Genomic DNA, 22,311 nt, shown 5'->3' with positions numbered 1-22,311 from the left:
GTGATATTGAGGCTGGGGATTAATATCTAATGTTACTCCCAGAAGAGAGGACACGACATGACATAAAGTTCTATAAATATCAGTTTATTCCTCGCATCCTTTCACTCCCTTATTCTTTAGTCTTTTTATTATCCTCTGTTTGCTCATAACAGTTCTTCATAGCAACTCCATATGTTGATTGTGTAAATTTAAGAAAAAATGATTAAAAATGCCATCTAAACAAAAATACCATTACATTATAATAAAAATTATGTTTATGGTAAAATATGAATAATTGTAATTGTTTCATCATCGCATTGATGTGGCTATAAGCACTACTTGAGACAATTGAAACGGAAGATTTATTTCTGCAGCTTTTATTTCAGTTAATGCTACATGTACATAAGTGTTAAAATTCCTACATAGAAGAAGTACTGCACATAGTCCAACAACAACAAACATAACAATAACAGATATACACATGATATACACATATAACAACAAGAGATATACACATGATATACACATATAACAGCAAGAGATATACACATGATATACACATATAACAGCAAGAGATATACACATGATATACACATATAACAGCAAGAGATATACAAATGATGTCCCACATATATCAAAACAAGAAATAAACACTTGATATACATGTACATATAAATAAGGAAAAGAGATAAACACATGATTTACACATAATCATATAGAACAAAAACATATATACACATCAAACACAAATATACAACAACAAATAAAATATTATAATAAAAACTCCATCTTCACTTTTAAGAGTGGGTATACAACCAGATGTTCCAAAAGTACACATCATTAAGCAATAGATATTTTGAGCACCTGAAAATTGCTTGAAATACAGGTATCATGTTTGTAACACAAAGAGCTTTGTATAAATAGATATATAGTCTGAGTGATGGATAGATAAATAATAAGCTTACATTATTTGTTTCCTGACTTTTTAACTGAAAAAGGATAATGTCCCTGAAAATACAGCATGTTTATTTCACAGAATATTTAATTGAAATACAATTTATGCATAGTCTAGAATTATGCATAGTCTACAAAACATACAAAATATCACAGACATTGGTTTTAACATTGAATTACGAATTCAATTGTGAACCATAATGTAAAACAATGCATCCCCTCTGAGGCTGTCATAACTATGAGGTGTAAATCACTATAAAGCATATCACAGTTTTGAATTCTAACACATACCATTGTACATCTACATACTAGTAGTAAAATTAAATAAATAAACAATCTACAAGAAATCACACAACAGTTTCATTTTGACTTCTGCATTTCCACAATAAATTCATGTAAGCCAGTTTAAAGATTGAATTTTGGAGAAGTTCACATGGAATAATATATTCTCATACAATTACTGGATGAAAGAACTATTTTGTTTATATTTTGACATATTTAAGTTTGAAATAATTGTAAGATTCTGTGTCAGTAAAAAACACAGATTTAAATAACGATAAAACTCCTCACTGTAGAAATCAAGCACTAATATCCCATACTTCTTTTCTTACATACATGTATTGTACATATATTCAAACAAATGTGCTTGAAATACAAAGAGTTTGCAGTACTACCAGCTATGGGAATGACAGAGGTTATTAAACATAGAATACTACAATGTTTTATTTAATGCTATAACATTATAAAAAATGGACAAAATCCATGCAACAATCAACAAATTTACAACCTCAAAAATGTTTCATTGGTTTAAAAACAATATATTTGAGCTTGTGACAATACAGATCAAGGGAAAACAGTTAATACATCAAGTCATGTATTTGAAAATACTCGTTGTTATGGTTGAACAAACTGCAAATATCATTATATACAGTCATCTAATACATTTTATTGACAATGGTATGTTTTAATACATATCACCATGTTTGTTGACATACTATACTGTTTAATGGTTCAAAAAAGTAAAGACTAAACAGCTTAATCATCTATCATGTATATTTAGAAAATGTTGGAAGATCATTTGTGTTACTAGTATTCACATGGTTTAAACATTCTAAAACTTGTTCAATTTTCCTATTATGTCTAAAGAACTGTTAAAATTTGGTTAAACACAAATATCAAGTAATTTCCACCCTTTGGATATACAAATACATGTATGATAATGTATGCATGGACCACAATGAGAAGACAGTTTGCAACTTGGACTGACATGAAAGTTGACAGGCAAAACCTGTGTCAGTTTTATCAGTTTTTCCCAGCAGTTTTCTCAAGAATATTATCTCGAACAAATTCTATGACCTTCTTTGTTTGTTTTTCCCAGACATTAAGGTCACCAACAAATTCCTGCAAGCTGATTGGCTCCTCATCCAGGGTTGCCATGGTGATGCTGGTTTCCAGCTTGGGATTCTCCCTCAGCCAATGAGACAACTGTATCTGAACGGCATCAACCTGCACAAGGTACCAACAAATTATGCATGCTGTTGCACAATGATAGAAACAATGATTAAGTTTAAATGAAGGGATGGGAACACACTCAGGGCCCCACCCATCAAGGTGTCCTGTTCTGAAGAAGAAATATAACCAAAATATCATCATTCAATTAAAGAAGAAGTAAACAGAGCTTATAATAGCTGATAATTGTCAACCCTGGAAAATAGCTGGGGGTCTGTTTGGGTAAGCAGAGCAGTGTATAGGTGCACGTTTTCCAGGATACAACCTGGACTTGAAACCCACCTAGTCAGGAAGACTTTGATTTCAGAAACTATTCTGACAAACAAGGGTGCTGCAGAGCAGATACCAATACTTGTCTGTTTTTTTTGTTCAACAAAGGGAATAACACAGAAATTATAAAAGCCAGAGTTATGGGCCTTAAAATACATGCATATATTGTCTCTGGCAACATGTGTTCAAGTTTCATATTACAAATCTTTTTAATTAATCCAAAACTAAAAAGTTTTTGCACCACAACAATGTCATTAATGACATCAAAGCTATCACAATACCACAACTTTTTTTTTCATAAAAACTGATTAGCTAAAAAGTTTTAAGCATGTTAATTAGTCAAGAGGCCTGTCCTGGCATATGCCAGTATGCATCTTGACTTTGGGACTGCCAATATGCATGCCTACATCATTGCGAGCATGACAAATACTTTACAACACAACAGGACAGTACCTCTGGATCTTCTTCAAAAGTAAGTGTACCTGTTTGTTCATGTTGAGGGACTGCAATGTGTGGATAAGATTCTCAAAACATGTGTGCACCCACTTCATGTACATCTTCGGCGAGTCTGGTATTGAAAATAAATGGCATTTGAAACAAAAGAAAACAATAGGGCATTATGTGCAAAAAAAGACTGAACATATTAATTCCGTTAATTATTTTAAGTCACCTTAGTTGAAGAACTTTCACTTCCTGAGTGGAAAGCATCTAGTTTAATTCCCAGTCTGACAGCGTCATGAATACAATTATTTTTTAATGAAATGGTACACCCATGGCCTGTTTCACAATTGGTAATAGAAATGGGATACATGGAATACACAGTTTTTGGGTCAATTCAGGAAAGTTACAAGTCTTCCGCACATCAGTTTTGCACATCAGACTCTTTAAAGAACCATGGTGCAGCTCTTATCATATGCTAATGTATCTCACTCAGCTAGTCAAAAGTCCTTCATCAGAAATAAGTGCAAACATGATCTGTTAAAAGATTACTAGATATCCAAACAAAATACATACAAGAAAAGGTAGATACAGAAAGTTAATTTTACTTTTTTACTTTTTTAAAATTATTACCAACATGACATTTATCATAGTCAATTAACATTCATTAGCTTGAACATCAGTTAACGTAAGATACCACTTGTGTGAAAAATGAATTGAATATAGGATTCTACACGAAACAATAATGTCAAGAAACAAGGTCTAGAGAATCTAAGCAAGAACTATGAAAGAATTGAAGCTTTGAATCATCAAATTGATGATGAATAATAAACAGGAGATAGACAACAGGAGGTAGACAATTGATGTCGAAACTAGCAACACAGACTACAATAGACAAAGGCCAATGTCTAAGGAACAGAAATACTGCATGGTACTTTTAAAGTGCATCTAACTACATGTATACTGAAAAGAAACAAAGATTTCAAGAACAGAGATAGTTTTTGTGCTGAATCTACTTTGAACTGGCGGTATATTACCTGGTGTATAATTCATGTTAGCTATATAAGAGAAAGGTACATGTATAATAGACAGGCTTATTCAAATGTTGAATCTATACCATTGAATATAATATTCTATTCTCAGTTTCCAAAAATCAATCAATAAAGGCATAATTAAAAACATGTCGACATCTTTTTCAAAATATCAAGTATAATTTAGTTAAGTTCATAAAAACAGGTCTGATCACTCAGTGATAAATTAAGAAAATCGTTGTAATATTGGAAGAAATTCATGGTCTATTAACGAACCATTATCGATAACTAAAATGGTAAGTACATGATAAAATAGCAGCCTTTCATTATCACTGTCTCCTAACTAATGAGTTACTGACCTATATGATCCACAACATGCTGCAGGATCATAATGCACTCCTTTGGTTTCTCTGTAATCTTGTAGAACGTGCCAAGCGTCGCAGCTGCAAGTAGCCGGAAGTAGCTCGTTGATGGCTGACACAGCTTCATCAGAGCAACACTCGTCTGCATCATGTCTTCCGCTAGCTGAAGTCTGGAATTCGTGACAAATGACAAATGACTTGATTCAATTTTCGACTTCAGCTTATGCTATTACATAACCTATTTTCTTAATTGGAATTTTTTCATATAATTTGATATCCCCAGTTTATGATTATGCTCTGTGGAACAATTGACTGGCAAAGCATCCATATCTGAAACACTAAGAAGCACAGTGGGCATAGTGCCTGACACCAGACTGCATTAAACATTGCATCGTATGTTTTAGTCTCACCAAAACTTTTCCCAAATTTCTCTAAAAGGTAATTAAATATATCGATCAATTATCCCACAGGACTTGAAAAATTCTTAACCAAAAGAGGCAATGAAGGGAGATAAATAGTAATATTTCAGTTATTTAGTTCATATAAAACATTTTAAGCTTGATTGTAAAGACATCTATAGGCTATCATTTCAATGACGAAAAATGATAAAGATTGCCAAAATATCTAGTAAAAATGAAGTTACATATAGTATAATTTTAATATTATAACTTACAAAGTACACATGACCCTAATGTTACAGATTAGGTCATGTGTAAATTAATATATTTTATGAGTTTACTACTACTTTAAAACTTTTCAATGAATACAAGTTAGACAAATGCTTATAAATGAAAATCAAAATGAAGGGAGATAAATACTGTTAGTAACATTTGCATTATTTATTTCATTTGCATTATTTATTTTAAATAGTTTATACCAACTTTAATTTTAGTTTGATTGTAAAGACAGCTTTTACTTGATACAAATCACTCCGTTCTTGTTTAGAAGCCAGTAATGGTGTCCATTTTGAGAGGTAAAGAAGTTTTTTAAACACTATTAATGCTTCACTCTAGTCGGTTACTATGCCAAACTTCATTACTGTCATATTCTGATAAATCCAAGAAAGAAACTTTTATTCCTGCAAACAAGACCAGAAGACAGGACAATAGGGATTTCAGAAAAGAGAAGGAATAGCTCTGAAAAACTCATTTCGTTTAAGGGTATGTCTAAGAGAAATCTCCTTAAACAACACAAAACATTTCTTGAGATGACAGTATGCAATCAAAAAAGTACACTTGCAAAGGGAAACACACTGGCATTATCCTGCAAATGGGAACTAAAGTAACCATGAAACTTAAATATCAAACAAGAGATGTTTGTCAACCATTATGCCCCCCCCCCCCCCCCGAGCGCCATGTTGTCAGGATTATTTGGACAATTGAATGGAATATGCATGGACCTCCAAGTCAAGTTTTAAAGCCATGGGTGCAGGCAGTGTCAAGTTATCACACAGACAAACTTTTTGCATTCAAGGTCACTGTGAACCTTGAACTTTAACTCGATGACCCCTTAAATTAAAAGGGTTCATCTACAGTTCAGGCTCAACCCCCTAGTCAAGTTTGATGATCATAAGTCCAGGCTTTGTTGAGATATCACTGGAAGAAGCTTTGTTAATTTTTTTGTGTTAAAGGTCAATGTGACCTTGACCTATGGCCTGATGAACCCCAAAATCAATAGGGGTCATCTACTGGTCCGGCCCAACCTTCATGTCAAGTTTCATAACCATATGTCCAGTAATTGTCAAGTTTGCCATCAAGGTATCTGTGACCTTGACCTTTGACCTGATGACCTGCAAAATAAATAGGGGTCTTCAACTGGTCAGGCCCAACCCACAAGTCAATTTTGAGGGCCCTGGGTGCAGACATTGTCGAGTCACAACTCGGACAACCTTTTATCCTTCAAGGCCAATGTCTTGACCTTTGGCCGGATGACACCCAAAATCAGAAGGGGTCATCTACTGGTCAGGCCGAACCTCCAAGTCAAGTTTGAGGGCCATGGGTGAAGGCATTGTCGAGTTATCACTTGGACAACTTTTTATCTTCAAGGTCAATGTGACTTGACCTTTGGCCCGATGAACCCCAAAATCAATAGGGGTCATCTACTGGTCAGACCCAACCTCCAAGTCAAGATTGAGGGCCATGGGTGCAGGCATTGTCAAATTACCAATTGGACAACATTTTATCATTCAAGGTCACTGTGACCTTGACCTTTGACCCGATGACCCCTAAAATCAATAGGGGTCATCTACTGGTCAGGCCCAGCCTCCATGTTTGATGACCATAGGTCTAGGCATTGTTGATTAAGCACTCGGACAAGCTTTAAAATCCTTTACCATTTAAGGTCAGTGACCTTGACCCTTGACCAAATGACCCTTAAAATCAAGGGGTCATCTACTGATAAGGCCCTATCTTCACGTCAAGTTTGATGACCATACATCAAGGATTTGTTGAGTGTTCACTCGGACAGATTTGGTCTAGCGACAGACCGACGGACGGATGGACTGACGGACCAATTGACCGACCGACAGACATGTGCAAAGCGATATACCCCTCTTCTTCGAAGGGGGGCATAATAAATATTTAATCCTTGCTTGTATGCGTAACACATTTTTTCAAGAACTTCAATGTTTCAAAGCATACTAGCACTATATATTCATACTGCAGTCTGGGAGTATGACAATGAAAAAGGTCAGAACACTCAAAGGTCATGGGATATGGTGGGGAAAAGGGTATGAAGGGTATAATGGGACACAGTAAACACTTACGGGTGTTTTGTACTATCTGGCTTAGTGTCTCTGGAATACACGTAAACAAAGTATGGGAATAAAGAGGAAAAAACATTGAAAAAGGGATTTTTAACTATAAAAAGAAGATTTATTCTTCAACCCTTAAACAATAATAAAACTGAATAATTATAATACACTACAGGCTGTTTTTGCCACTACTGTTTACTATCTGGTGGTTCAATAAGAGCAACAAATCCACCCATACTATTACTGTAGGAAATTTAAATTGTGCGAGGAATAAATAATCATAATATTTCCATCTGGTGTGATATTAATTTATTATTGATGTTTTTTAAAAAATAATGCCATCACGAATATTAAACCTCACAACGTTTGACAAAAAGAAAAAATTCCAAAAAATGGAATCTCGCGAATCAAAATAAAACAATCTACAGGAGTTAAGACTTACACAGTTTATCTATCACATACCTGTCCATCTTGGAGTAGACCTGTCCGAGGAGGGAGTACACCTGTGCTGTACGTAGACTGACCTCCCCGTAGTGCGTGAGGACCAGTTCTAGTGCCTTACGAGCCTCTGCCTCTGCCAGCTGTAGGGTAGTGTCCTGGGTCTCCTTGTTGGCGTGGAATGCCTTCCACTGCAGGGCGGAGGCTGAAAGATGGGAATATCTCTTTATAATACTTCTACAACGGTACCACCATTCCCTTTTTATTTATTTTTTTATTTGATGTTAAATCATAAGAAAAATTTATAAGTTAGGGGTATATTTTTCAACATGCCTTGTATCATGTCATTGTTTCATGTTTTACAGACAACTGCATTCCTCCATCCTAAACATCATACTACATTTTTTTTTTTCTGTCATTTTAAACAATGATAAATAAATTATATTTGACATAGCTGCATGTTGTGGGGACATAAATATATCTGTGAGCCAATAATTACCAGATGTATGAAGGAATAAGTACAACATGGGGTGATCTTCAGTTAGGATCCTCTTGGCGATGCGCAGACCCTCATATGCATGATAAAAGTACTTTTCTGTGTCAAACTTCTGAACAACCATGAGTGCCTTGCTAGTGGCTCGGTGAGCAAGTGCTAGCTCGATGGTATCACAGCAGTATATCTTTTTGGCAGTGGACAATGTGTACTGAAACATACATTATATCAATACTTTACAGTGATTAACCGTTGGACAATTCTTTATTTTCTTAATCACTATCATTCATTTCAGTTTTACATAAACTTATTATGAATGAAACAAGCCTATAAGGCAGTTAACAGTCATCACAGTATGCCTGCAAGCCAGCTGTTCAATTGAATCAAGTTTGGTACCCAAAATAAATCTTATAATAAAAATTAATACTTAATATTATAGTTCATTTTCAACACTGATCTACATTGATTACCATGGCAAGGCTTAGGCCAGCCTCATCCTGTCTGAACTCTGTGGAGTAGTGGCAGAGATGAAGCAGGGCCTTCAGGTACAGGGGGTTCCTCTTACCAAACCGCTTCCTAAAAAATAATATAAGGACTGTGTGTGGCAGAAATAGGGACACTAGGGTTGCAGCAGTACCGTATTGCTGCTAGGCCGATTTTGTAAATACCTATACTGCAACATCTGAAAACAGGGCTTGATATAATGCACCAATCATGTTTGCTTAATGGTTGAGGCCGTGTGGGAGGTCACAGCATGGAGATTTTTTTATCTAAATACCATCCCTGGAGCAGGGAAATCCTGTCATCCAAAACTTCAGTCAACAACCTTCTTGTGAAGAATAACCAATGTCTAAAAACCCAAAATCGACAGAAGATTGGTAAGTGAATAATATGTTTTTTGAATTGCCAGTGATAAACTAATCAAATCAAGTAGTGCATTTCACCTACTGACAATATTTTACCAAAGTATCACTTTTTTTAAATTATAATACAGATATACCAGTATCAATATTGTCCTATAAATGAGCAGCTCATTTATCTCGTAAACATAAGTACACATGTTCTCCATTAAATTAATACAGCACTAAAACTTACTTTGCAAACTGTACTGCATATACAGCAAGTTTCTCCGCCTTCTTCACCTGCCAGCGTGCGCAGTGTGACATGACAGCATTACACAGCGTGTTTACCACGACACGACTCTCATCCTCATTAACAGTCTGCAAATATAATATTTTGTTAGCTGAGAAAACATTTCTGAGGATGTATTCGGTAGTCAAAACTCTTTAGTTTGTAAAAAAAATATGTCCAAATGAACTGTTGAATTATTAATGTCAATGTAAGCAGTCACCAAAGCTTAAATGGGAGGGTAAGTAAAGTCGTTAAAGTGTCCGGCTCTGGCCAGTGTCACTGCAGGTTGGAATCCCATCAGAGATATATTATAATGACCTTTAATACAGGTATCTACCCTGGAAACAGACTAGAGTGTAGTTGAGAAATCAGCTTATACATGACTCTATAGTCTAGCTGAAACATGAAGTAAATAAGGTGCTCATTTGACACAACCTTAGTTTACGAGTACAACAAATGAAAAATAGCCTCCAAAAGTTGTATTCTGGTTTTTGGCCTAACATACCTTGAGTGCAGTCAGTGACCAGCTGTATGCAGGGTTGATGGATCCTAGCTCCAGCAGCATGTGGCTTAGCTCATTCTGAATCTCCCCCTCATTCAGAATATCCTGTCCGAACGACATCAACTTGATCTGCCACGTCATCTCAACAGCGTACTGGTGAGCCTGGCTCGCGGACAGGAAATTGTAGTTGCGATTACGGAGATGCATCAGTTTCACGTTGCCCTGGTATTTTGTCATCCAGATGTCTAGATGGTGTGACTCACTTAGGAATTGCATTAACACTGACATCACTTTTTCTGCATCTGTGTAATAGCCATACTCAGTCATAAAGTCTACGAGAGAGAATGCGAGGGATGTGAAGTGTTTAACACTGTCGGAGTTCCTAGCTTGTTTGCTATTGCTTTTCAAAACTGAGTAAAATGAAGTTACAATGTCTTGCAAGAGATTCACATCATTTGCCTCCAAAGATTTCAGATATTTGAAATACAGGTGGTAATATTGCGGCTCCCTGAATATTTCCTGAACAATATCACACATGCACAGTTCAAAGCCAGTGGGCAGCATTTTCCTTCTCGCCAATACAGTAACAATTTCAAGCTTCTTGATGAGTTTCAGTGCCTTGGTTTCCTGTTCCATCTGTTCCCGATCCGCTGGGTCTTCGGACTTTCCCAGATTGTGTAAGTGCTCTTCAGGAATCTGACAGAAGAAATAAATGTTCAAAGAAAATTACTGGTATTCAATCGACCTCAATAAACATTTTAGAGCATATGAAATTGGTGTAAAAACATTTAAGCACATAACTGTTAACTTGCAAGAAAAATGTTATTGTTATCTGATCCTTGTCTTACAGAATAATGTAATGAATAAATGAGTAAAACGACATGAAATCATATATATTCGTCCGAACGTGATTTTGTGGTTTTCTGATAATATTATTTTTTTGGGGCTCTTAAATTCATGAATTTTGCTTTATGCAGTATATTATGTCATACGATTTTGACATTGGTAAGAGAATACATCTACACATACTCGTACATCATGTTTAATTTAAGGATCAAAAATGTTGTTAGTATCTTTAATCTATGATTTATCCTACTCTCGAATTCAACAATAATTATTGTACCGAGGGCCACGAATAAAATAAGTTCGAAGTATATAATCATTTATCTGTGGTTGAGATAGCTTATATGTTTTGTTTGTCAACATTTAACTTCTTTAACCCTTTGCATGCTGGGTAAATTGTCGTCTGCTGAAAAATGTCGTCTTGTTTATTCTAAATTTCTTTCAATTTACTTGAAACTTTGGGGATATATTGACTAAGTGGCAAACAGCTTGGAACCTGACCCGACGCCGAGTTACTCGGCGTCTGGACTGGTTCCAAGCTGTTTGCAAAGCCTTTAAAATCGCCATCAGCAGCCTAAGGGTTAAACATCTAATATGAAACACTACACCTACCACAAGGAGTGATCGGAAGTTATCTGGAGTGGGTATCCACTGCTGGAAGTATCCCTTGACTAATGTGACAGAGTCATTGGTCTTCTCAAACTGACCACTCCACACTGGGAATCTCACCTCCTTTTCCTCCACCTCCCTACAATAGTCAGTGTTTTATGTGGGTGACCTAACTAGTATCCTAAAGTAACTTCTAACCTTTGAGGTATCAATGGTGTCACGAAAACCTTAAATTATACCGATAATTAATATTTCTTTATTTTAAGATTTGAAAAAATCATTTTTTAAAGTGCATTTAATGACATATTTATGAGGTACACTACAAAAATTAAGACATCTTTTTAACCTTAAAATATTGTCCTCTTTATCTTCTTGTTTTCCTCCATCATCCAAAATCAGCACATTCTGTGCTTGACTCTCTGCACTGATTGAAGGAAGAGGCTGAAATCTGGGAAACTTTACCGAGCCCTTCATGTTTCCCAGCTGCTCTGAAAACTTTGTCTGCTGTGAGGTTGGTCGGTGAATGACAGTGTTGTCCAGGAAATCAACTAGCAGCTTGTATCTCTTCCTGATCTCCTGATTTGCTTCAGGGTTTTGTAATGCATCTCTGAATGCTCTGTACCAGTCTATACGCTGACCTTTACCTGTGAAAAAAAACGTAAGCAAATTAAGACTTAATAAACCTTAGGAAATAAACAGGCCCTAAAGAATTCTAAAAAATAGTTTAGCATTAGCACATACAAATACTATGTTGCAAAGGTTGATATTTTTAATATTTGTGCGCCTTTCACTGGAAGTCACAAAAACAATCCGCACTCTATAAGTGCTTATAGAATTTCTGAAAACCATAAAAAATGCATTTCTTAACAGTTATAACATGATTTAAAATAATCACCGGGAAGAAGGTCCACCAATATTCTAGCCTTGTCCGGTGGAGTGGAACCAGCATTGATTTTCCTCACATCATCTTCAGAGAGCACCATCATTTGAATAAGATGACCCATCACATGTTCCACCCTCAGCTCTTGGACCAGAGCTATTCGGTTGATTCTTAGGCGCATCACATTTTGCTTGTCTAAGCCAGACTCCCTTGCAGGTTCTGGGCTAATAAAGACACACAGATAAAGTGCCAGTGTAAGAATGCATTACACTTTTTTACACAAAGAAAGCATTGATTTAACTTTAAATTGTTGATATATATGCGCTTAGGCACATGTGCCTTTATTTTGTGCTCATGAGTTTGGTTTGTGGTCATCAAACCGGACAAGTGGGTTTCCTACGGGTACTCGAGTTTTCCCAACAACACAAGTCCTCTCTGGTGCATAAAATCAGGCCAAGATTGATTAATATAATGTTGTAATAACTTGTTTCACAATCTTTGTAAAAGAAGAAAGTTTAGAACTAAGATACTGAGAACAGGAGCTGGTTCAAGGATTGTCATTGATCATTCAGTGTAAAAACTACCAACAGAAGTTATCAGAAGTCCAGAGTATAGAATTAGAAATAGTTTTTGTGTAGATTTTCATACTTAATACTTGACCCAGGAATAACATACATCGCATCTTTATAGCTTATTGTATTGAATCATTTACAAACATTGTAATTGCTATATGTGTACCTATAAATCATATCAATTGTACCCAGCCAACAATACCATACCAGATAGATATCTGACCATTTTATTTCATGTATTGAATTGAAAGCGTTAATGATATCTATCCCTGATCAGCTTGCTCATCAGATACAAGGCTGACCAATATCTTCGGCCAATAAAACTTAAGTCATATGTCTGTCATTGGCCCGTTATTGGTTCAGCATTCTTTAAGATATGCCGTGACTTCAAATAAGTGTTGTTATTTTTTTTTCAACACAGTGGACTTGACACACTTAAAACTTGCTTTGTAATCATTAAAATTAATTTAATACATGGAAATTTTATAAAAGCAACTCAAATACAGTTTTGATATAATTTTGATATAGTTTGTCATAAATTACTATATTTGATGATATTTGAGATATTTAAAATGGAAGTTAACAAAAAATTAGTGTTAAATCAAGTAATTTAAAATAAAGGGAGGTAATAACAAGAAGAAAGATCTACACCATATTGATTCAATATCAGAAGAATATCTATGTGCTATTTAAAAAGATAATATATTGGACCGATATATTTTCAAATCGGGTAAAGCATTCAATAAATATTTCACTTATTCAAATATATAATTTCCAATTTAGATACAGTGTACCAATATGAATAAGGGGATAATAACATAAATATCGGACTGTTATCGAGCCCTCATTTGGCTGATCTACCAACATTCCGGCCAGATGCCCATATCTATCCGATATGGCCATGCTCACTGGGAAATAGATTCTATGACAAGTGCAGTTGTGCAATCATGAAATAAATGCAATAAGACACATTTGAAACTGAATTGATAATCAAAATGAAATATTAATTGATGATATATTTCAATTTATTTCAAGGGAAACTTCATTTAAATGCGCTTGGCTTCCCTAGCAACTGTGGATATTGACTTCAAAATTGGATAATAATTGACAGGTGCGTTTACCATTATTAATTCATGCAAAACGTCAGCATTTTTAAAGATGCTTCATTATAACTTACTCTGAAAGAACAAATGTTCCTTTTCTGGCAACGGCAGCTGTCATGCTTGCGAACAGTGTGTAAATAACCTGATTATTCTTACAACAGTATGTAAACGTCGCTAGACAGCCATTTTCTCACTCGGAATACTTCGGATTACAAAAGTGCCGCGTATTCGGACGCACATTTCGGCTGTCAAATTATATTATAGACAAATGAAACGATGATTTCTGGTGTAATGAGAGCAATACATAAGGTAATCCATTATGTATAACTAAGAAAATTACCCTATTGTTTTATTAGATAAAACATAAATAAGCGTTTTGTTCAGGATTTATTATATCTGACATTGTAATATATTTTCGCGCCCCCTGGCTTTTAATTCCGCAAAGGTTTTTAAGTAAACTACAATGTAGTGCGTAAACCTTAAAGGCACTGGGAGTATTATATTTAAGAAAGAAAGAATTATCACTGTTACCTGAAGGAATACAAAGTGAAACCTATTTAACTGAATAGTACCCGAAAAACTTTTTATATAACCATCTACATCTATCTACATGTATACATATTCATCCATTAATGTCAAACACACATTGGGGACCAAGACATTTGAGCCTTAAGCTTCATGAATGTTAGTAAAGGTTGTAAAAGAATTGGCAGAGCTGATAAGAGCACAGTTATAAATATGAGGTACATGTACATATTAGGTTAAAAGAAAAATAAGTTTGATAACTCCCTATAGAAATGGCGAGACATATTCAGTCCAGCAGCCTGATTGAACTGCTGCAGGGTATGGTAGGCCACTATGTTGGGTTGGTGGTTGTTTCAATGGAAGAAGGCTCTTTGGAAGAAGGATAATTTTTAATAATCTGTTAGAGGAGTTGTGATAATGTTGAGATGGTCTTGTCAGTGGTTTAAGGTGGCAAGAGATGGTGATGGCTAAGTGTTATTTTGTACGTAAGACAGAGCCTGTTATATCTTCTTCTATGATCAAGCCTACCCCACTGTAGAGACTGCATCATGTCCGTGCCACTTAATGTTTGTTCAAAGTCATGTTTGACCAATCTGATAGCACTAATTGTAACGTTGGACAGATTCAAGTTGGTATATGTGGGTTATCAGTGAAAGAACACCAAACTGTCGAGCAATTTTCAAGCTGAGGACAGACAAGGACTTTGTAGTCTGAAGATTTCAGTGGTTCAGAGTATACCTTAAATGTTTATCATCAAAGCCTGATCATGTGTTATTTGCCTTCTTGAAGATGTGATTTAATCATTTATGTATGTCTCACAATAGATCAGAGGACAGGTGTACACCAAGATATTCTGCTGAAGATACGGGTTCTAGTAATCATCCTTGATTAGTGTACTGCGTTGGAATTGGGATTTTCTTCTTTGTTATTTAAACGACTTGCTATTTAGATGGGTTAAATTCCATGTCCCATTCATGACTGCAATGGTCAAGTAAATCAAAGTCTTTCTTGAGAATTTCTGATTTGGTAAATGTTGTGAGAGTTAATTAAATGACAGTGTCGTCAGCAAATAGTCTGACTTTGGATTGTAAATTCTGAGGAAAGTCATTAATGTAGACTAGAAAGAGTAGTACGGATCCCGGGAGGAATCCACATGGAAAGGTATGGGTTGTGATGAGACACAAGATCTACAGGTTGAAATAGAGAGGTATAGTAGGTAGGTAGTAAGGCTGTAAAACAGCTTGGTAGTTAAAAGAAAGGCAAAAAGGAAAAGATTTCCACTGCTGCGTTTTTTTAAAGACATTAAACAGCTAACAGTTGATTGCTGAAAGGTGGTTGAAATTATCTTGACAGTATTGTGAATTAGAAGGCTGTAATTTAACCTATAGAAGAAAAACCAGCATATTCCATCAGGCATTATATCCTGTAACTGGCCCTGCACAGCATTCTGGAAGGAGCATGTCATTAGTCAGATTGTAATCGTTTCAAACTACATGTTCAAACAAATAATGTATACTAGTATATAACCTACACAGCAAAGGGGAAGATTAAGGATTATGGCAAAATTCCGATAAAACAACAAGCATTTTCAAGATTAAGACTTATTTCAAGGGTGCCCAAATGATAAGTTCATCTAATTAGATACTTCTGCCTGATATGTATTAAATAATTTCTTTTGTCATTTAGGTTGCAGTTTGTGAGCGACTGATATCGCGCAGCCTTCACACAACACGGAGGAAGCAGCTTTACCATGTTCCTATGGTTATAGAGAACACAGGCTCAGGAGAACGAGGCTTCGACATCTACTCACGCCTCCTGAATGAACGGATTGTCCTCTTGATGGGAGAAGTAAACTATTTTGACAAATTTCTTATTTCCTGCTATCGAGAGCAACTTGCATAAACTATCTGCTCTGTGGCATTATATAGTGGAGGGCTAGATGTAATGGTTTGTTAAAACAGAGCACTTGAAAACTGTTAAGAGGCCAAATTCAAGATACCAAATCCAGAACCCTTACTTATGCAATTCTCAATATGGGTCCCATAGAAAAAATAAGGTATCATTTTTCATTCCAAGGGCAAATCTACCCATTCATTTTCACTTTATTCAGCAATAAATTTATAGTAATGTAATGGATCGTGCATAGGTGTCTGACGATGATGATTGGTAAGTGATATGTGGTTGCTATTTCTAATGAATAGTCATGAATACATGCATAAATGTAAGTGACACATTAACCATTAAATAATAAGCAATTTATCCATCACAAGTTGCTTATTTGAGGCAATTTTGTATGTAATGTTTAATAGTGAGGGCGTGACTTTGTAAAATAAATATTACTTACCAGCTTTACATGAAAAATGTTTTAGAATCTGCGCTCTGATTTCAGGTCAATGACCACGTAGCCAGTACAGTGGTGGCCCAGCTCCTGTTTCTACAGTCGGAGAATGCCAAGAAGCCAATCAATCTTTACATCATGTCACCTGGTCAGAGCTATGTTTTAGTATTATTATGTTACCTGGTCAGAGCTATGTTCTAGTAGTATCATGTTACCTGGTCAGAGCTTTGTTCTAGTAGTATCATGTTACCTGGTCAGAGCTATGTTCTAGTAGTATCAGGTCACCTGGTCAGAGCTATGTTCTAGTAGTACGGTATCATGTCACCTGGTCAGAGCTGAATTCTGGTAGTATCAGTTTGAAATTAATTAATGCTTTAGCAGTCAATAAAACACACAATTTAAATTTTATGTAGGGTAATGGGTCAGTGACATGTATAATTTTGTCAAACATTTTCAACTACTTATTTTTGAATAATTTTAATTTTCCTTTATGAAATCTACATCATATTTTGAAAGATGTACATGTAGTACAATGACAATGTAAATATATGTATACATATGATATATATGTGTAAACATTAATCATAAATTTAAAGGGACTGTACTCGGTATGATGAAATAGCGAAAAATTGTCTAAAACCGACATAAACTTGGTATCGATGTGTTCAATGCATTGAAACTAACTAACTGAAGTACCACATAGTTTACAATTAATTCATTTTTCGCAGTTTTCTCGTATTTTTACATTAAAAAATATTACTAGTATGTCTACCTAGTAGAATTCATTCCTTACACGTGATAGGCTAGTCGATTTTATAACGTGTTATTTCCGAGTTAGGTATATAGCTTAAATATTCCTACCGTTTAGGGTCAGCCTTTGTAGCACACTGGATACAACACATGTCTGCAATTTTGGCGACACCGGTTCGAACCCGGTCTCCGACTCGATTTTTTGTTTACATTTTGTTGTTTTTTTTACAATTATGATATCAAAGAGTGAAACATTTTATTAAATAATTGTCCTGAGATTCGTTACAGAAAAAACTTTTTTTGGTGCCAATCTGGTGTACAGTCCCGTTAAATAAAAGCTCTCAAAAATACCTATGAAGTTTTTTTATCCTCTCCTGAGATAATTTTTTTAAATTATTTTTCGTTATGGATTTAATGGGTTTTGAAATAAAACAAAACTACATACCAACCCTCAAAATGTGGCGCAGGTAGCGCCAAACAAACATTTTTGATTGTGGCCTTATTTGCTATGTTTGATAAATACATGTAAATAAAAATAAAGTTTCACAAATAATTTATAAAAACATATCTTCCAGGTGGCAGTGTTACAGCAGGCCTAGCAATATATGACACCATGCAGCTTGTGACCGCACCAATGTGTACATGGTGTGTGGGTCAGGCAGGAAGTATGGGTTCACTCCTCCTGGCCGCAGGCACCCAAGGGCGGAGACATGCCCTCCCTAATTCACAAATCATGGTGCATCAGCCTCTAGGTGGAGCTTCGGTAAACTGATTTAATAAAAAAATTTTTTTAGTTTTTATGCAAATTTAGGAAGTTAGTTTAAACAGTCTCATTTTAAGAGCTAACTTATGTTTTCCATTATTTAAGAAATGTGTATAGTAATTATTTTTGATTGCAATCTCTAAATAAAAGACATACATATGTACATTCTCTCAAACAGAGCAAGATGGAATTGCATTCAGGGAATAAGCAGTGATTCAAGTTCCTTGTTATTGATAATCCTGTAATGGACCGTAGTATTTACAGAATCAACTGAATTTGTCTAGTGTTTTATTTTTCAAATATGGATTGAATTAAAGTTCATTGTAAAGGGCTCTCATAAGTTGTTTATCTTCTTCCAGCCAAATCCTTATTTTGATTATTTTGTATACTATTGCATATGAATGTTTTCTGAATAAGAAATTTGTTTAAACCAATTTAAGTTCTTAATTGCCTGGTAAAAACTACACCAATGATCATGGCAAAGTAATGCAAAGTGTGATAACTTCTGTAACTCTATCAAAATTCCAAGCATCCTCGGCACCCCAGTGTATCATTACCTATATCATATAGGTTATGATACGCTGGGGTGCTTAGGATGACATACAAGTACACTTTACTACATTCTATATTCAGGGTCAAGCCACAGATGTGAAAATCCGTGTGGAACAATTACTTCGAGTGAAGGAACAGCTCAATAAGATCTACGTCAAACATACCAACCAGTCATACGAGGCAGTAGGTCTGTACAACAATGGTCCATTACTATTTAGTTTTAGAGTTTAGACAATGTATCAGTTTTTTTCTACACCTTTTTATTACATGTATGTTAACTTTGTAGGACAGGAAGTTTGCTCTTGCACACAAAGTTGATCAAATGTGGAACTTTTCATGAACAAGAGATGCCCACGTGGTCAACATGTTCAATGCCATGTCCATCCGTGAACCATTTCTCAGCAATAAATGGGTTCTTAAGCATACAATTTATCATTTTTGGGTTTCAGAAAAAAAATTGAGAGACAAAAATTAAAGAAAAGATAAAAGATTTTCCTTTCTCCCACCTCAGATAAGTAGAACCAATAATTTAAACATGCTAGAAATTCTTATCTTGCCCACGGGCGGAGATAAAATGTCCGTATGGAACTCCTTTTTAATGGTCACCACATTGTAATTACCTCCCTTGTTGAAGACTGTCGTCTGTAGCATCATGAAAACCTTGTCTTTTGGCAATATTTAGGAGGCTAATTAGTTATTTCTCGCTTTAAAACAGTTTTTACGCACCTATCAAGAAATAATGCTTCACTCTCCCTAGAACTATTTAAAGACCGATACGACTATTAACATAATCTGAATCAGTGTGCGCATATCTGTGACAACCACGAATTATCGCATATCCATACGCAATTAATTTCACTAAGCACAAAAGAGTTCCAGCAAAAAAATATTTTTTAGTTAATTTTGTTTAACTGAGGTGGGAAAAAAAGCATCTACCATAGTTGCTCGTGTAAGATAGGTTCATTCCGACCCTCGCGCAGGGTGTTTTGCGGAAACTCGGTAAACCTCGTTTCCGGAAAACACCCTACGCTCAGGTCGGAATGAACTATCTTACACTCTCGGCCATGGAAGATACTTATAATCTACCTGACTGATTTTTGGCGGAAATGAAACCTAAAACAAATTATTTTTTTAACCTTTTAATTTGTATTTGTTATAGCAATATTCCTCTGAATGCTGAGTACATGCATTCTTGTTCACACATCAAGTTCCCAATAAATGGTGTAAAAACATGGTCAGGGATGTGATTTGTCCATGAATTAGCAAATTTCTGTAGATGCAAGGATTGCAGGAACTAACAAAAGTAATTTAAGACAATTTTTTTTTAACAGTAAAGGGGTTACTTTTGGGTATTTCTTTATTTGATGTTAGTATTGTTACATCTCAGTTTGCTTCCAATTTAAAGCCAGGAAAGCCCCAAAAGGGCTTCTGAAGCGGCCCCCAAACCCCTTGCTGAAATGGTTTCAGCCCTACAGCTGCCAGGTCATTCAAATCCCTGATGGAATATTTTGTTTCTGTTTCAGTAAATTGATTGCAAATGATATTAAATCTTTCAATTTTGGTTGGTCAACTTTGATAATGATATGTTTGGAAAGCATCCATTGGTTCTGCTGCTTGTTTTTGTTGCATATCATAAAATATGTGGTATTCTAAAACCTGCAAAAAATGCAAATTTCCTGATCCTTGACACTGGCTTCGTTTTAGGGCTTTAGTTTTCACACTTGTGTGTCTGAATGGCTATCAAAAACTGATATGTTTGATAAGAAAATTTAAGAATAACATTTTTCAAACATGAATGTCAATTTTTGTAGATTGAAAAATGCACACAATCATGTAAAATTGTGCAGGAATGAATTCCATTGTGTTTTTTTGCCTGCTTTGCTTAGCAGACATATAATAGGGATCATGTTGTCTGGCATTTTTGTAGTGTCTTACGGTACTCAGGTACTTCAAAATGTATCTTGGATTCCATTTCCAAATTTGACCAAAATTTAATGTTTTCACTTTATCCACGCTCTTTCTTAAGCTTAACTTCTCATCCATTCTTTTCAAACTTGTTGGACTTATTTGTGACCAAGTTTGACTATCATCTATAAAGATAGATCCTAAATTATTCATAACACAGTTATGACCCTTTATTTTTTTTTAAATCAATGGAATTCCAATTGTAAACACAAACTATTCAGGGCATAATATCTTACCAAAGGTTAGTTAACAGCCAGATGGCATATTTTATATAATTGTTATAATCATGGTTTTAGTATTTCCCATTAAAATGAAGGGCGCTCCAAGCAGGTGACATATTCAAAATGTGGAATTCTGGTAATGAGGTGACTGTTCAAAATGTTATTGAAAATTTAATATTTACCATTGATGATGAGATGGCATTGTGTGCAAATAGGTGTATATTTATGGTTTTACTGTTCCAACTGTACTCCCATCACATTGACTTTGTCCTGTTATTCTGTTCCTAATTTTTCAGAGGCTGCATTGGACAGGGACAATTTCATGACTCCAGAAGGAGCCAAGGAGTTTGGCATCATTGACCATATAGTTGGAAAATCTGCAGTGCCATCAGACAAGAAATGATATGTGCTATGATTTTGCTGATATTAAGTTGTTTTTAATATTGATTCTTGATATATATTGTTTAGAAGATAATGGATATTAGTGTTCTTATTTTTCCTCCATATGCATCATTCAGAATGTAAATAGTTACTGCCCTATTTGTGTAATTCATACTATAAGTGTGTACTAAGTGTATCATAATTGATTTTAGCTTGATAATGACAACAGCTATATTAATTGTCGAACACCCCTGGTACCCTACTGCCTTATGCTTCGTTGGCGATTTAGCTTGAAAAATCCCATAACCATGAATAATTAATGAAACATCTCATTGGTTCCGCAAAGATACCCTTCCGGAAATATTCACAGACACTCATACTAATGTTACTATAAGGAAAAAAATTCTGGCAAGAGCTAAAATGGGACTCTGTCCGCCTTATTTCAATTTTTAAACCAGTCTTAGGTCACTCGCATGCAGAGACAAATTACAGTCCAGGGTTATTGAAGAGTATATTAACATCAATTTCATTGGAAGTAAAGTCGTCTCCCCTGCCTCATGCATATTCATATTATCAAGATTTTGTCAGTCAATTATCCCACGGTATATATGAAATGTAACAGAAAGAAGTACTGTGGTTGCTGACGATGCTATATATGATATGAATTTTGATCTTCACAAAAAAGGCCTTCAGCTTTGTGGTGTACTAATCTGTTGTGTATGACACATTTTAAACCTAGATAATATCTGGATCATAAAACCCCTGATACAGACACTGTGATAATTGGATTAAGAGAAGGATTTGACTGACTATTATGGCATACCCAGAGTTCAGGCCCAATAATAGCTGATGGCAGACAGATAACGCACATGACACATCCATAAAGTCACCTTATCAGGGTTTATTTGCATAAAGCTGTTTCGTCCTCTTTTGGTGCTCACAGACAAGAA

At 35.3% G+C, this 22,311-nt stretch overlaps 2 protein-coding genes across 5 annotated transcripts; one reads left to right on the top strand and one right to left on the bottom strand.

Annotated features, from left to right (window-relative positions):
* Window positions 1-340: 340 nt before the first annotated feature.
* LOC128213938 (amyloid protein-binding protein 2-like) lies at window positions 341-14,208 on the bottom strand. 4 transcript variants are annotated; one of them, XM_052920052.1, is made up of 14 exons: window positions 13,941-14,207; window positions 12,207-12,415; window positions 11,658-11,955; window positions 11,315-11,450; window positions 9,863-10,555; window positions 9,322-9,446; window positions 8,697-8,802; window positions 8,233-8,437; window positions 7,758-7,938; window positions 7,308-7,337; window positions 4,541-4,713; window positions 4,188-4,208; window positions 3,195-3,280; window positions 341-2,439 (listed from the first exon to the last, which is right to left on the bottom strand). In XM_052920052.1, exons 1-14 carry the CDS (start codon window positions 13,982-13,984, stop codon window positions 2,236-2,238), a joined length of 2,511 nt encoding a protein of 836 aa, XP_052776012.1. In that variant the 5' UTR covers window positions 13,985-14,207; the 3' UTR covers window positions 341-2,235. The 4 variants fall into 4 exon arrangements, with proteins under 4 accessions (XP_052776012.1, XP_052776013.1, XP_052776014.1 ...); XM_052920053.1 differs by lacking the exon at window positions 4,188-4,208 and having other exon boundaries at window positions 13,941-14,208; XM_052920054.1 differs by lacking the exon at window positions 7,308-7,337 and having other exon boundaries at window positions 13,941-14,188.
* Window positions 14,045-21,459, top strand: LOC128213940 (ATP-dependent Clp protease proteolytic subunit-like). The gene is made up of 6 exons (XM_052920057.1): window positions 14,045-14,175; window positions 16,078-16,239; window positions 16,781-16,877; window positions 18,055-18,242; window positions 18,876-18,981; window positions 21,277-21,459. The coding sequence occupies exons 1-6, from the start codon at window positions 14,143-14,145 to the stop codon at window positions 21,381-21,383; spliced, it is 693 nt and encodes a 230-aa protein (XP_052776017.1). The 5' UTR covers window positions 14,045-14,142; the 3' UTR covers window positions 21,384-21,459.
* Window positions 21,460-22,311: the final 852 nt, after the last annotated feature.

This window comes from Mya arenaria, chromosome 13, assembly GCF_026914265.1.
Source record: "Mya arenaria isolate MELC-2E11 chromosome 13, ASM2691426v1".
NCBI lineage: Eukaryota > Metazoa > Mollusca > Bivalvia > Myida > Myidae > Mya > Mya arenaria.
This window is presented reverse-complemented; position numbering and strand designations above follow the sequence as displayed.